This window comes from Phyllostomus discolor, chromosome 15 (assembly GCF_004126475.2).
Source record: "Phyllostomus discolor isolate MPI-MPIP mPhyDis1 chromosome 15, mPhyDis1.pri.v3, whole genome shotgun sequence".
In the NCBI taxonomy this organism is placed as follows: Eukaryota; Metazoa; Chordata; class Mammalia; order Chiroptera; family Phyllostomidae; genus Phyllostomus; species Phyllostomus discolor.
In genome coordinates, this window is record NC_040917.2 from 10,302,048 (window position 1) to 10,317,909 (window position 15,862).

General features: G+C 44.2%; 1 protein-coding gene across 1 annotated transcript in view; it reads left to right on the top strand.

Annotated features, from left to right (window-relative positions):
• Nucleotides 1–15,862, top strand: part of FMN2 (formin 2) — a 272,338-nt gene that overhangs the window by 15,422 nt on the left and 241,054 nt on the right. The window contains 1 exon segment of the mRNA XM_036016163.1: nucleotides 9,195–9,361. Coding sequence (XP_035872056.1) covers nucleotides 9,195–9,361 — 167 coding nt within the window.

Consider the following 15,862-nt stretch of genomic DNA (forward strand, 5'->3'; position numbering starts at 1 on the left):
GTAGATAATTGGCCCCTTCCTCATCCTCCCTCTTCCTGGTTTTTAAAGCTGTAGACAAAGCTCTGCCTCTTTGGGGTGGTGAGGTTGAGCACAGGGATTCTCTACGGGAGGTACTGCATTTTGCAACCAGCCAAGATGTTGTGCAAGCCCATTCTCTGTCACTGTCCCTGCGGAGCTCTTCAGTGGCTTTGAGGGCATAAAATGTTTGGATAGTGCCCCGGCACTTTATTTCAGGCTGTGCGGTTTGATCTGTCCCTATTTTGGTCTTCAGAAAATCGGAAAGTGTGTCGACTCTGTGGGATCCGGGATATAGGCCTGAGTAAGAACTGCGAAGATTTAGGTGGAGAGACATCTGGGCTGAAAATGTGCTATAAGTGACAAGTGATTCTGGGACGCCTCTCAGGTCTGACTTGGATCATTTCTCTAAGGAGCCTCATTTGAGTCTAAATTGACAGATCATTTTTGTTCCCGTATGCTTTGGGATAACAGAAGCTAGGGAATGTGGCGTTAAGTTTAACTTTAGGCCAAACCAAGGCTGAGTCACCAATTAAGTTCCTTCTGTTTGTGCCTTCTTGGTTTCATTGCCAACTAAGGTTACCTGTAGACCTCTGGGTCTGTCTCTGTAGCCCAGTCTCTCACCTGGGCACCGGGCACATCGTCCTTACATGCCATGAGCCTAGGAGAGTCACTGTGTCTAAACTATACTCATTATTTTCCCCACCCTCTACGTGTTACAGGTACAAGTTCATGTACCTGATGCTTCAAAAAAAAGGGCCAATATTCAACACATTAGAGTGTGGAGTAAGAAAAAGTTTACTGATTGAGAAGACCTAGCTCAAGAAGATGGGGATACCTTCTGGCTTCTGCAAATCTGTCTTAAGAGACCCCAGAATTTATGAGTCAAGGGAAGGGAGGAGGAGAGAGGCAGGAGGTGAGTCTGGACCTTGGACAGCTGGGCCTCTGAGGAGATCCAAGGAAGGGCACAACATTCCTAAATCTCTTTGGTCCTGGTAGGTTCCTTGACCCTTGCGGATCTGAGTCTGGTTCTGGAGATTCCTGGAAATCTTTGAAAAACAGTCATTTCTTTGTGTGCATTTCTTACCTCTTAGGAGAGGGGATCTTTACAAGGGGCTGCTTAAGCCTCTAGCAAACTTCCTATAGTCAGTTAGCACATTTATAGCTGGCACTGTTAGCCTGAAGGTCATCAGAGAGAGCAAGCATTTCGCTCTGTTATGTAATCACTTTCCTTCCAGGTTTTCCAATAAAGACATTGCTGTCCAGCCTCGCCATCTTCCTAATTCTTCTACCCTTCTCATACTTGAACTTGACATCAATTAGTCTTTCCATTCTCTTGATTCTTAAATATAGGGTGGGGCAAAAGTGGCTTTACAGTTGTTCATATGGACAGTAGTATAATAATTAGTAAGTAATACAAGAATAAACTGTTTTATGTACTTGGAACTGTAAACCTACTTTTGCCCCACCCTGTATTTCTTTTTTTTTAAGTATTATTTTAATTAATTAATTAATTAATTTATTTATTTTTAGAGAGGGAAGGGAGGGAAATAGAGAGAGAGAGAGAGAGAGAAACATCAATGTGTGGTTGCTGGGGGTCATGGCCTGCAACCCAGGCATGTACCCTGACTGGGAATCGAACCTGAGATACTTTGGTTCGCAGCCTGCGCTCAATCCACTGAGCTACGCCAGCCAGCGTGCCCCACCCTGTATTTCTTTACTAAGTCTTCCTATTTCTGTTTCCATTGCTTCTGCATTTCTAGGAACAGATCACTCAACATTGAGATTTTATACCTTCTCCCTGCCCACAGTAGGGCTCTTCTCCAATAATTCCTTGCAAGGCAAGAGAGTAAACTATCTAAAATGCAAAGATGAACTAGACACTTCCAGATTAGAAGCATTTCAGTGATTCCTTATTGCCCTGAGGTTAAATACACACACACACACAACATACGATATATAAAAAAATTATATGTATTTGTCAAATTCTTTGCTTCTTACTGCTCTGTAATATTCCAGAGAGTAAGAACTTTGCTTGGTTGTGCAACACCAGGGGGCGCTGTTCACGTTTATTCTTTGTGAGTACTGCACACCCCCCCAACCCCGCCCCCCACTCCCCGAGTCCTTTAATGTGGCGGGTGTGGACATTGCTCACTTTCCATTTTAGCATTTGCTCCGGGATGAACCGGAGGCAACACTCCGATGAGGAACCCCGCCCTGTGTGAGAATTTCTCTCGGATGTATACTCAGCACCGAGACTGCTGGGTCATAAAATGGAGATTTTCTTAATTTACCTATTAGCACAAAATGTTTTCCCCAGTTTGTACTCTATTAACATAAAACATCAGTATTTATCTACATTTTGCAATTTTACCAAGCCGGTGTGGGAAGTGATACCTCCTCGTTTTTACTGTTTGCTTTGTATTTTATCTGTTACTAAAGCCTTTGAGAAAACCTTCGTGTATTTTTAGCCGTTTGGTTTTACCCATCTTTGAGTTGCTTGTTCATATTCTTTTACCTTTTTCTACGAGGTTTACTGATTTTTCTTGTTTATTCACACGGGTTCCTTGCGCGGTCCTGGTATGATTCTATTACCTGTGGTAGGGGTGTGATGGATTGCCATCAGTCCTCGCTCTGGCCCTCTTTCCCTGTGCTGGAAACTAATGTGAAAGTGACATTTCCCAGAGGCCCTTGCAGGCTATGTATCAGTTGTGGTTCAGGTTCGGTGAGTGTGGGCCAGGTTTGGGAGACCCACACAAGACCCAGGACTAACGTCCGTTGTCTGCCCTTGCAAGTCCAGCTGAAGAACCACCCGCTTCTGCTGGGGCAGGTCCCAGGGACCCAGTGTCCAGGCAGCGGTTCCCTGAGACCGGGGTGGGGCGTGGCGCTTCCCTGCAGCTGAGTGGCGGGGCACAGCTCTGGGCGGGCTGGAACACTGAACCTTCGGGAACCTTCGGGGATGAGGCCTCCTGATCGTGGCCGTGGGTGTGTGCACTCGAGCCCAGGACCTTAGCTCAGAGAACAGGCAGCTACTTCTTTGGTGGCCTCGTTCCACACTGTGGCTTGGTGAGTAGTTTCTAGAATGTTTTTCTTCAGCCCTTCCAAGATTCTATAAAATAAGTGATAACCCACAGTGAGAATCCGCAGTGGATTCAGTTCTATGGAATCAGTGAAATCGTAACGTATAGAATCAGCTTTAGATATCGTAAGTATCTTCCCCAAGCCTTTGGTCTCTCTAGCGCCCCCTTGAGTATACGGTATCATGTAGGCATTTGGTTTTGTTTTACCTCCTGTAGTGAGCCCATGTTTTCAACACCATCTATCAAATAGGTTTTACTTATTATTTTTTTAAATTTTAAATTTTACCTTTTAATCCTCACTTGAGGATGTATTTATTGATTTTGAGAGAGAGAGGGAAACATCAACATGAGAGAGAAACACTGATCAGTTGCCTCTTGCATGCACCCTGACCGGGCATAGAACGTGCAACCTAAGTGTGTGCCCTGGTGGGAATCGAACCTGTGACCTTTCTGTGAGCAGGGCGATGCTCCAACCAACTGAGCCACACCAAGCAGGGCAAGTAAGTTTTTTAATACTTGGCCTTATTGTGATATTTTGCTGTAAATAATGTCAAGCACATTATTTACTGGTCTTCTAGAAATTCTCAGTGTGTCCGGTGGCAAAAATGCATCAAATATGAGTCCGATTCACCACACAGAGCAGTCAACTTCTTCAAAACAAGGATCAAGAAACGCTACTGAAGGACTCAGATAGGAAGCTAGCAAATGTGCACCCAGTTGGCACGTGTTGTATACAGGTCAAAACATCTCAGTATTCCTTCCTTGCCTGGAACTTTGACCCTGCCAATGTGCTCAGAGGAAGGGAGCTTCCAACAGCAGTGTCTAAGTCAGTACTATTTATAGGTTCACTGGGTTCTGATTACTCCAGAGGGGACAGAGCTTTGTCCTCCTTTTCCACTGAATCCCTTCATACGCTGTGGTCAGCTTCTCCGCAGCTGGGCCCCGGGGCTGAGTTATCTTCGTGTGTTCTGTGTCGTGTGTTTTAATGATTTGTCCAGTTATCTGTCTTTTCTGGAGACAGCCCTAGATATCTATACCAGCAAGCATCTCCCCCTTACTGTAAAACTTGCAGCATTTTGGATCTGAAACTAGACATGTTACGTTCTATTTGATTGTAATTAGCCTTATCTGATTTTTTTCTTGTTCATCTAGGACAGGTCATCAATATATGATGACACCTATATGTGATATGTCTGTATTTGCTGACGTGAAACTTAGGCAATTACCATTACTGTCTAATTCTGCATGTGCTCGTCAACAACCTCATTTCTTCTTCTTATTTCAATAGATAGGTAATATGGGATTCAGGGGAAGTTTATTAGATAGATGTGTCTGAGCCATAACATCAGAAAAAGTGTAACATAATGGGACTTCTGTTTAATTGTCATTGTGCACAAGATATGTAGCTTGGAAGAAAGAAAAACTTACGTTGATGCCTTTCAAATATCGCACTTATACTCTTTTCATCCTTCAACTGAAAGAAATACACAAAGGGAGAAAAATCAATGATGTGTTGGCAAACTCTAAAATCTATACTTTTTAAACAGAGGATTATAAGTGAATGATACTCTAGGACATGATCCTATAGGAATGATACAATAAAACAATGCAACACTCACACTCTGTCCTCTTCTGTGTGTGACCTGGGATATATTACTGAAATATTGGGGTCTTGGTTTCTTTACAGGCAAGATTAGAGGATTGAGTGAAATAATCACTAAGGTTTCTTCTGGCTCTAAAATACAGAACATGGAGGGTTGTCACTGACTAAATAACAACAAGTTACTATTATTTGGGTTCAATAAAAACAGAAAGTTACGTGCCTCATCAAAGCTAGTGGGAAGTGTGTTGTCCGCGTGGGAAGGTTCTAGTGTTGATGGTTTCTCCTCCTGTTGGAAGCTTTGTCGTCTCCAGAAAATGGAGAAAGAGCCAGATCTCTGCTTTATGGCCAGTTCTTAGCCAGTACTTTGCATCTCTTCTACAAGAGCACCTGCCAACATTTCCCTCATTACTATATTATCATTTATTAAACACAGGGAGCATGTTTTCTTCGTGATTGTGGACCTTGGATGTTCTTTGGCAAATGATAGACTCCTAAGTGCTTTGTTATATCTTATCTTGGCCGCCTTCTCCCCTCCCCCTGATTCCACTAAGGATGTTTAATTAAGATAGCATGTTCCAAGTAGCCTGCATTTTAAAAATGTTCCCTCTTGAATGCTGGTCATTGTGACTAGATTGTTAGTCCCCGCAGAGCACAGACCGCGTGGTCTATTTCTTTTAAATTTCAATACAGAATGTTGGTCAGAAGCTTTTCCCAAAGTTGCTGGCCCACGCAGAGGTGGAAGATCCTTGGAATAAAAATGAGGAGAGCGGCGTGTGCACCCAGTTTCGGCTCCGCCACTTTCCGCTCAGGGAGGTGCCAGAACCCATTCATTCCTCAGTTCGTGTCTTTGAGATTGTGATGATTAATCCTTGCTGGGCTTCACAAAGCCGACAATAGGTGTGGAAATGACTTGACTTTGTGTAGTTTTGTCCAAAGGGGAGCTTTTCTAGTTTTCATAGTGTCACTGCTCATCCACCCAACAGAACTCCAGTGCAGGCACGGGCGAGTGTACTTCTTGCATGTGCAAGAGGGTCACTGCATTCATTGTGATGGTAGATTGTCCTCACACAGCGTCCCTCTGGCTGCTCTTGCCAGGTTTATCTTGCCCTGTGATTTCTGCTTGGCAGTGCGGAAGGGGCGTTTATAGGCAGTGCAGGACTGCCAAGCTGATTCTACGTGATGAAAGTAATGCTCTTTATTTTTATTTTTTAAAATATTTATTTATTTATTTATTTTTAGAGAGGGAAGGGAGGGAGAAAGAGAGAGAGAGAGAGAAACATCAATGTGCGGTTGCTGGGGGCCATGGCCTGCAACCCAGGCATATGCCCTGACTGGGAATTGAACCTGTGATGCTTTGGTTCGCAGCCCACACTCAATCCACTGAGCTACGCCAGCCAGGGAGGTAATGCTCTTTATTAACAAGGGTATGTAAGTGTGCCTGGGAGACAGGGTTAGTATGGAAATAACTGGAGAATATTATTGATTAGTAAGTTCCCTTACTGGCATTGGATGCATATTATTTTTAACATGAATTTAATAAATTTAGTAAACCAGCGAAAGCTTTAAAAAACCAAAATATAAAATAGGAATCATAGTAAGCAGAGTCTTAAATATTATATTACCTTAGTGAAATAATTAAAATCTATTGCATATAAAAATGCCTTAGCTAAAGATATTTTAATTTGTGTTTGCCTTGCTTATTTTACTTTTTCAAGTGCTTTTACAATCATACTTTTTCTAATGCTTTTAGACTATGGATACATAGTGATGATTTTATCATTTACTTATGATTTTCTTCCTTTTTGTTGAACCAAAATTTTATGTATCCCATTTCCAAGTACCAAGCCCTTGAGCCATACCTTGATAAAAATAATAACAGGTGACGATTTTGGGGCCCCATGTTAAACCTGTGTCAACCGATGGCCATTGGGGGCAGTTGAAAGCCAACAGGAGTCCCCCACTGGGGGTGTGGTGAAGAAGGAAACGTCACTCAGTGCAAACAGCACTGAGTGTGATGTAGCAGCGCCGTGAGACCCACATGGCTGTAGACCAGCTCAGTAGTGTTTCAGTTCCATTAGGAAGCAGCATGGCTGTGGAACAGCATGGCTGTGCGGTGGCCCTGGGGCACAGTGGCACTGCGGGGAGGCAGCTGTCAGGCGAGCCCTCTCTCTAGCTAGACAGCTCCGCTCTGCTCTGCATGTTCCGCCCCACTTTGCATGGGCCTGCTCTGTCCTGCCCTGGTCTGCTTCGCCCTCTTCTGGAGAGCGGAAATCCAGCCTCCCGTTTTCGGTGGAAAGGGAACGTGCACTCCCTGAGCCAGAGGGGAGCTGACTTTTATAGACAGAAGTCCCCACCCCTGGCCCCTGATTGGTCTATCCTCATGCAAATGTTATTCAAATATAATCCTCATGCAAATGAAGTCCAAATCCCAACAGTCTGATCGGTCCAAAAAGCACTGCCCTGATTGGTTAGATTGGAGCCATTCTGACTGGTTGGTGAAGATACTGATGGGGATATAACTGCAGAACTCTGATTGGATGGGGAAAGCCTCAGTCCTATTGGTTGAAATGCAATTCCAGGAACTCCTAGATTAGTTAGGGCTGGCTCGGATGGCAGGAACGGAGTTCAGTGCAGAGGCAGGCAGTTCAGGGCAGGCTTCTCTCTGGGGTGTGGTTTGCATGAGAGCCCCCCCCCACCCCACCCCCGTTTAGAAATGCCCACTAGGCTCTGCTTTTAAATTTGAGCCCAGGTAGCCCTTCTCTTTGGGTCTCTTTTTCACTCAAGGTTCACTTCTGTTATAAGCTTATTTCACTTTATCCTCACAACAATCCTAGAAGGTAATGGGGACAATTATTTCTAGTTACAGATGAGAAAACTGAGGCCCAAGAGAGGTTGAATAACTTGACTATGGCCGTAGCTATGGCAATGTAAGAATGTCCGAACCTGTAGAGGATTTTTATGAAAATTTATTTGAGCCCAACAGTATACACCTAAAAGCAAGATCTCCACAGACTGAGAAAATGCTTCTTAGAATAGCCGTCTGCAGCTTCTATTTTTGTATGTAGAATGGAGGGAATGGAAGGCAGATTATAGGAAGGCGGGAGGAAGCAAGGTGGGAACTGGATTGCAGGATGGCTTCAGCCATCTGAAGCTGATACTATTTTTAGTGCAATCTCTCCATTTCTGTAGGCACTTGCAAGTTGAGGGCCCACACGGATTAGACTCTGACCACTGTAGGGCTTGTGAACCTTGGAGATGTGATTACCCACGTGAATTTTAATGTTTCTTGAGTCAATTTTTAAAAAGCTGCAATTAAAAGCAGTCACATAGGAACAGCTCAGATGAAGTCAGGAACTTCTACCTAAAGCAGGTCAGTTTGGCTTCTGAGAGAAAGCTCCCCTGAGTTCATCCAATGAGAAGCAGGGAGCTGGTGGAGCAAAGCGGCCCAGCTGGGACCGAGCAGGGAGTCTGGGTCGGTGGGGTGGGCCAGGGTGGGCTTCCTTTGAACCCTGCTGACTAGGCCAAGGCAGTGCCAATGTCAGAATGTCCAAGCCCATAGAGAATTTTTATAAAAATATATTTGAGTCCAACAGAGAATACATCTGGGAGCAAGCTCTCAACAGACTGAGGGGGAATGCTTCCAAGAAATTACAGTTTGCAGCTTCTTGTATGCATTTGGAATTGAGGAGGGCATGCGAGGAAGATTGCATGGAGGTGGGAGAAAGCAAAGCAGGGGTCAGATGACCCAAGGGTTAACGAGGCTGTGTGGTCTCTTGAGGGTGGTCACGCTTTAGAGGGAGGTGTGTGCCAGGGGGCAGTTCAAAGACATGTTAACCTAGGCGCTTCCATCATTCCGTTCTCTCGGTGAGTCCAAGGTACATCCAGCCCTGAGATCCGAGGAGCAGGTGGACCTGGGCCCTCTGAGGTCCTCGGCCACTTCTCTTCTCTTGTCCCTTTTAGAGCGATAATAACAAAACAAGTCTGGACTCTATTAGGCTTCTGAGGTGCATAGGAGAGGTTTTTGAGTTTCTCTCTGTCACCTTTGTCTCCAGGGTGGCTGTTCTCGCTGGTCAGCTCCCTCCTGCCCCCCTGTCTCCTCTTCTCCGCCCCTCCCCGTCATTGTCACTCCCCTGACATTCCCTAAGCAAGTGATGGTGACTCACTGCTTCCTAGGAAGGAGGCTTGCCAGGGACATCCCAAATCTTGGGGCCCTTCTTTAGACAGGAGGAGATGTGCGCCCCCTAACGTGGCCCACCCTCTTTTGGAGCGGGAGGTATTTGGGGGGATGGGAGGGAAAACCAGAGCTGCCCTTTCTCATGTGGTAGCCCAGGCCTCTCCTTCTGCGTGAGTTGGAGAGGCCGCTCTCTGCACACGACAGTAGCCGTGGCAACTGTGCTGCCGCTCCCTGGCTGTGTTTACCCGTGTCCTCTCCTGCGGGAGAGCTCGGAGGCAGGTGACCTGTCAGCGCCGCCTTCTAATCGCCGTTCCCTCTGCAGGGCGGACTCTGCTGGAGAAGCTGTTCAGCCAGCAGGAGAACGGACCTCCGGAAGAGGCGGAGAAGTTTTGCTCCCGCATCCTCGCCATGGGTCTTCTCCTTCCCTTCAGCGACTGCTTCAGGGAGCCGTGCGGTCAGAACGCCCAGTCGAGCTCGGCTCCCTTCGACGTAAGTAGGACTCGCGGCTGTGCCGGAGGCAGAAGGCTGTCGTCGGAACGGCACTTGAGCCCTGTGTCGGCCCAACCGCCCCATCACTGAAACACCAGCATGCCATGCGAGCCTTCCTCCCCCGCCCCCCAAAGGCTCAGGGTGTCTGTTTCTATGCTTGCCTTTTCCACTGGGGTATTCCTTCTTTATTTTGTTTTTCAATTACAGTTTCCATTGAACATCCTTTTGGATTAGTTTCAGGTGTATGGCATAGTGGTTAGACAATTACAAAGTTTACAAAGTGATCCCCCTGGTATTTGCAATACCCATCTGGCACCATACATGGTATTACAATATTGTTGACTATACTATTCCCTGTGCTGTATTTGACGTCCCTGTGACTATTTTGTAACTACCAGTTTGGACCCCCTCCCCAATCTGTACTTCTTAATCCCTTCACCTTATACACCCAGCCTCCCAACCCCCCTCCTCCCTCTGACAACCATCAGTCTGTTCTCTGTGTCTGTGAGTCTGTTCCTGTTTTGTTTGTTCATTTGTTTTGCTCTTTAGATTCCACATATAAGTGAAATCATATGGTATTTGTCCTTCTCTCCCCGACTTAAATGTTTCACTTAGCATAATGCCCTCTAGGTCCATCCCTGTTGTTGCAAATGCTAAGATTTCTAGGGTATTCTTTATTGTATTCTTTATTTGCTAACCCCCCTTTGCTTAACAACTGAGCACTCCTGACAGTTAGCAAGCCTGTTTTAATCAGTGATGATTTAAAGTGGCTCCGATCAGTATTTCTGACTCTGCCGGGCATAGGCATTCCTTCAGAAGCAGCTCCGCAGGGCAAGAGATTCGGTCCCAGGGGGCTGCAGGTCTCCATGGGCCCTCGAGTGCTATTGCATTGCATCTGCTACTCCTGTACGTATAAAGTATTGACATGAGGCAGCACTGTCTGCTTTCTCCCCCAGCTCCCCGTCACCAAGAGAGGTAATACTGCGGAACAGTAATTCAAAAGGCATATGCACAATTCATAATGAATATCAGCATAGTTGGACTGGATTGTCATTTTCAAGCCAGAATGTTACTAACCTTTCTCAGGTATGTGGTGTATGTACGGCATTGGTTGGGATGAGTATATGGATTTCTCATAAGAGGTTAAAGATCCGGTTGGCCCACGTGTGCGGAGGTATCACGAGGCGGAGTTCTCTGGTAGATGGGTTGTAGTTCTGTTGCTTCCTCCTGTACCCCCTACTCTTGCAGACCTCTTCAGAATGTATGTGCTTTTGATCAAGGGGTGAAATAATGATGAGTTTTGAAAGACAATGAAAATGAGTCCTGTCTGAGATCAAGATGCAACGTAAATAATAAAATGCCTCTATGTGCCTGTTTTCCTTCTTTCTCTTCTTTCCCCATTACAGCCTGTGGTCTTCTGACTCTCCCTTCAGTATTAGCAAAATAAATCACATTAAATAATTGGGAGACCTTGTTGATAGCATAGGTAATACTATGAAGGAAATAAACCCAAGTAATAAGACATGAAAGAGGATTTCCCAGGATGTGCTGTGACTTTTGAAGCTTCCTTCTTAAGACTTACCTATTTATGTATTTTTTTTAATGTCATGGCAGCTAATCACTACAAGGTAGACCTTTTTCTTCTGTGGGAAGAATCGGATAGTTTAAGTTTTTTCTTTCCTTCTCTTTGTCTTTTGTGAGAGTTGTGTCTTATTCCTAAGAGACAGGACCCAGGGAGCGTGGTGGGCTAAAAGTGTTGCAGAGCTGTGTTCTAGAAGATGTATCAATTTGCAAGTTGGAATGAAAGTAAATATGGTGCAAACAAAGGCAAACAGTACCTATGTCTAATGCTTGCTTTTTGATTAAAACGGTTCCCAAGTTGACTGCACATTTCTCCTTTAAACACCAGAAGTACAGCATTGTTATTCATTAAATGCAGAATTGGAATAAACTGAAAAGAGTAAGATAATTCTAATTTTTTTCTATTCACTGAACTGGCTGCTGCTTATCCCCTCCCTGCGCCATCCTTATGTGTTAGAGACTAATAATTCCTCCCAGCCTTGTCATTTTGGAGGGCAGCAGCCTGGCACAGAGAGCAAAAAGCAAACAAAATCCCTTAATATGCTAGGAGATAATTTCCTCAGAACGAGCAATTTTTCCCACCACTTTATGATTGTATTTTCTTCTTACTTTATTCATTGCTATCTCCCTGCACCCCTCGCCAAACTGCATACAAAACAATTACAGAATTAAAGGTGCTCTACTAAGAAACATTATTCCATAGACTTCAACAGCACCCCAGTAACAGAACCATGCATTTATTTCATGTATGGTCTAGATTTTCTTCAAAACTCAGAAGAGGTACCACTACAGGGGGGTATGCAGACTGAGATATTAGTGGGGGAATGATAAGGAGTGCACTTATCTGTGGAGAGAGGTTTCTGATAATTAGTCTCTCTGCTGAGTTCTAGAAAATCGCTGGGGAGGATTGCTAACCAACGGTTCCCTTGGGGACAGTTGCCCTTTGAGATGGGTCACCCTTTGGGAATAAGCTCATGCTGGTTACTGTTGCCACCCCTGACTTGGCGCCCTTCTCTAAGAACATCTGCCCCCTCTCCCCTCCGCCTTTCCCCTCTCTGTTCCCACATGTGGTCAGAGAAGTAGAGTTTGATTGGGGATGTTACTGATGCAGTTTATGGGTCAGCCTCCTTCAGTCCACCCTTTCGATTTCATCAGAGTTTTTATACATTCATAGAGCCTCATATTTTTCCTTAGAAATGCTATCCAAAAGGAAGTCACATTTTTCTTACATGTTACCTTAAAGTTTCAAGAATACACAAAGGCCAAGAGCTTTGAGTGACTATGTTAATTCATTCGCAGATGTTTTTCAAATGCATTCTGCAGGCCAGGCAGTGCTTTAGGCTCCAGACACATGTTAGTGAACAAGAGAAATAAGATTCTTGTTTTTCCAAAATTTATATTCTTTGCATGGTGGGAAGAGACATTAACACACACACACACACACACACAACTAGAAGCATAGGTAATAGTATGAAGGAATTAGACCCAAGTGGCATTGTAGAATGGAGGGGGTTGGGGCGGGGTGAATGTAGAGGGAAGCCTTGTGCAGGAGTCATGAGATGAGGTCTAAGGGAGGGTCATCCTAGTGTCAAGTTCAAGTGTCAAGTTCAAAGGGCCTGGGGAGGGCACAAGCATGGCCTAGGCAAGGCACAGACTGAGGGCCTGTGGAGATGAAGCTTCATGAGAGGAGGACGGAAAGGATTTAGGAGACATGCAAGGAGTGTTGCCTTGGAATAGTGAATGCCATGCAGGGCAAATTGGCTTTTTACAAACATGTGGGAGCTTTGGGAAGGTTTTATGCAGGAGAAGAACCTATTCTGCATTTCACATGGATTGCATAGCCCGGCCTTTGAGTAGTAAAGTATAGGAGGCAGATGCAGAAGCTGGACCACCAGGTGGGGTATTGTAGTAGTTGAGCGAGAGATGGTGGCGAGAGGTTGGAGTAGGGTGGTGGTGAGGGAGATGGAGCAGAGGCAGTGGGTGTGGGGTGGATTCTGGAGGCAGAGCTGGTGGCCCTTCTGGCGGGTTAGACCAGGGGCAATGGGAATAGGAAATCAAAGATGACTTCTTGGTTTGGGGATTTAAGTAGTTGGGTGGATGGTTATGTCGTTTACAGAGATGGAGAAGACAGATAAGTTTTAGGGGGAAAATGTTTTAAGGACAGAAGTGGTGCTCATTAAATACTTTCCTTGAATACAATTCTTTTTATTTAGAAAACTGACACCTAACCTATTACCGGACAAATGTTGGAGTCTGATTTTTGCCGAGTGGAATGTCATGGACTTTCTTAGCTGATCAAAGTTAAGGCCATGGTGCTCATAGTCATGTCAGCCATCCACAGGGCTGCCAGCCCTTTTCATGGCCGTGTCTTCACAAACCAGAAAGAAAGAGTGAGCTTCAAGTGCCTAATAGGGTTGTCTACAGTCATTTTCCCGTTTCCGTTCCTAATCTGGGGACCTAGGAACTCTCAACCGACTTCTTATTCTCAGTCTTCTCACGTTTGCCTTTTGCTTTTTTGTTTGTTTGTTTCTGCTGTAGAATTCAAAGGATTCTTAGATTCCTAGGATTCTAAGCTAGAACACTTCTACAGCTAGCAAGAGAAAACACAGCGTATTTCTGCTTGTGACTTGGCAGATTGTATTGTTGAGGGGAAGATCATCGTGATTCCTTGTGGCCTGTGGACAGATGTTTTTCTTCTGGAACCCATTTTAGTCATTTGTCTGACAGGTGGGGGGGAAAATCTCTCCTGAAAATTTTGCTCCAGTCTCCAACTTCTCAGAAACAGCTAAGCCTTTGCTTGGGACAGTCACAGAACTGGAGGTTCTGGGTCCCTGCCCTGTCCCCTGTGAGCAAAGTGCCCAGCCTGTTGCCAACCGCAGACCCGGCTCGTTGCCTGTTAGTGGTGAATGGAGGTTGTTTTGCAAGAACAAGTCCAGTGTATGGCCCTTTAAGATCTCTTTTCCTTTGAATGCCTTTGTGCATATTGTGACCCCTTTTCCTGGGTCATACTCATCAGCAGCTGTTTTCCAGCAAACCACAGTTATCTGACATAATTGTTGATGATGCACGAGCAAGCTCTTCTAGGATTTCTTCTGTCATAACTATGTCGGATATCATATTATTGCTTTACAGGCAAAAAATAAAGCAAGCTTACTTGACTCAAGGATTTTGGCAGGAGTGTACAGTTATACCTACGCAGTCCTGTATGAGTGATCTTAAGTGTCTTTTTCATAGAATGTTTTAGGATGCACATTTCTGGATGCTGGATCTTTTTTAGTTTGGCAGGTCTGTTGATTTTGCTAAATAAGTAGTGATCTCTGTTCTCATGGGCAGGAGCTCCTTGGTGTGTATTTAAATGGACGTAGATTTGGATGGGGTTATTAGTGAAGCTAAAATGAAGGTTCAGTCCAAAAAGGAATAAAAGAAACAGGATCTTGAACCTGTTGAGAGATAAGTCAGTAATGATAACCAACAGCAGCCACTAACAGAAAACTGACGAAATGTACTCTCTTCATTGTTACCAATAGTCAGAAGGAAGACTCAAGTGAACATACAGAATCAATTATTTAATTGGAATTAATTATTTTTCAGAGCAGGAAGAGTACTAGATGCTATTTAGTCAAACTCACATAAATCTTTTTCTGAGAAGCAATAAAATCTATGACATCTTTCAGCTCTAAGAGAATAAACATGTTTATTTGCTTATTTTTATTTTTGAAACATCGTTTACAGTATTAACTCTCAGAAGTGGTTTTTCTTCTAAATTAAAATTATACTCACTTTGCAGACCAGGTTTTGAAATTATTTTAGCTGAATATTCCTTTTTCTTATAAACATTTCTCTAATCTCAACACAGAGACCACTAGTAAAATGCAAGATTTTACTCACCAAAATTCATTTTGTAGCCATGTTTTACATCGATTTCACTAGCCAGGTAACCATTGCATGAATCCATGATAAGGAGGGTAACAGAAGGAAGGATACTTTTTCTTTGGACAGATACTTTTCCAAGGAAGATATACAGGTGGCCAACAGAGATGAGAAGATACTCAGCATCTCTAGTTATTAGGGACATGCATCAAAACCACAATGAAAGAGCACTTCCCATCTGTTAGAGCGGCTGTTATTAACAAGATGAGAAATAACAAGTGTTGGAGAGGTTGTGGAGAAAAGGGAACCCCTATACACTGTTGCTGGGAATCTAAATTCGTGTGGCCACTGTGGAAAACAGTATGGAGGTTCCTTTAAAAAAATAAAGAATAGTACGACTATATGATCCAGCAATTCCTCTTCTGGAGATTTACCCTAAAACTATGAAAACGCTTATTTGTAGAGAGATGTGTACTGCTAGGTTCACTGCAGCATTATTTGCAATGACCAAGAGGTGGGAAGAACCTAAGTGTCTGTTGACAGATTAATAGATAAAGACAATGGAGCACCCCTCAGCCATTGAGAGGGGAAATATCGCCAACTGTGAAAACATGGATGGGTCATGAGTGTATTATTCTAAGTGAAATAAGTAAGATGGAAAAGGACAAAAACCATGAGATTTCATTTGGATGTGGATAGAAAACAAAGAGTAAAAATCAGGATGACAAAACAAACAAAAACTCATTGGTACAGACAACAGCATGTTAGTTACCAGAAGGGAAAGGGGTTGGGGGCAAGACAACGTGGGTAAGAGGGTCAAATACAAGGTCATGGAAGAAGCTAGACTTCAGATGGTGAGCACACAATCGAGAATGCCAATGTTGAGTTTTAATCTTGTGTTCAATCTTGAGTTTTAATCTTGATTATACCTGAAAATCGTATAATGTTATTAACCAACTCCACTAAATTTAGTAACTGAACAATTCCAGAGAGGACCTATTATACTGATTCTGAAATCCATTCTGTGGGGTGGAAGGCCTGATGTCCCTC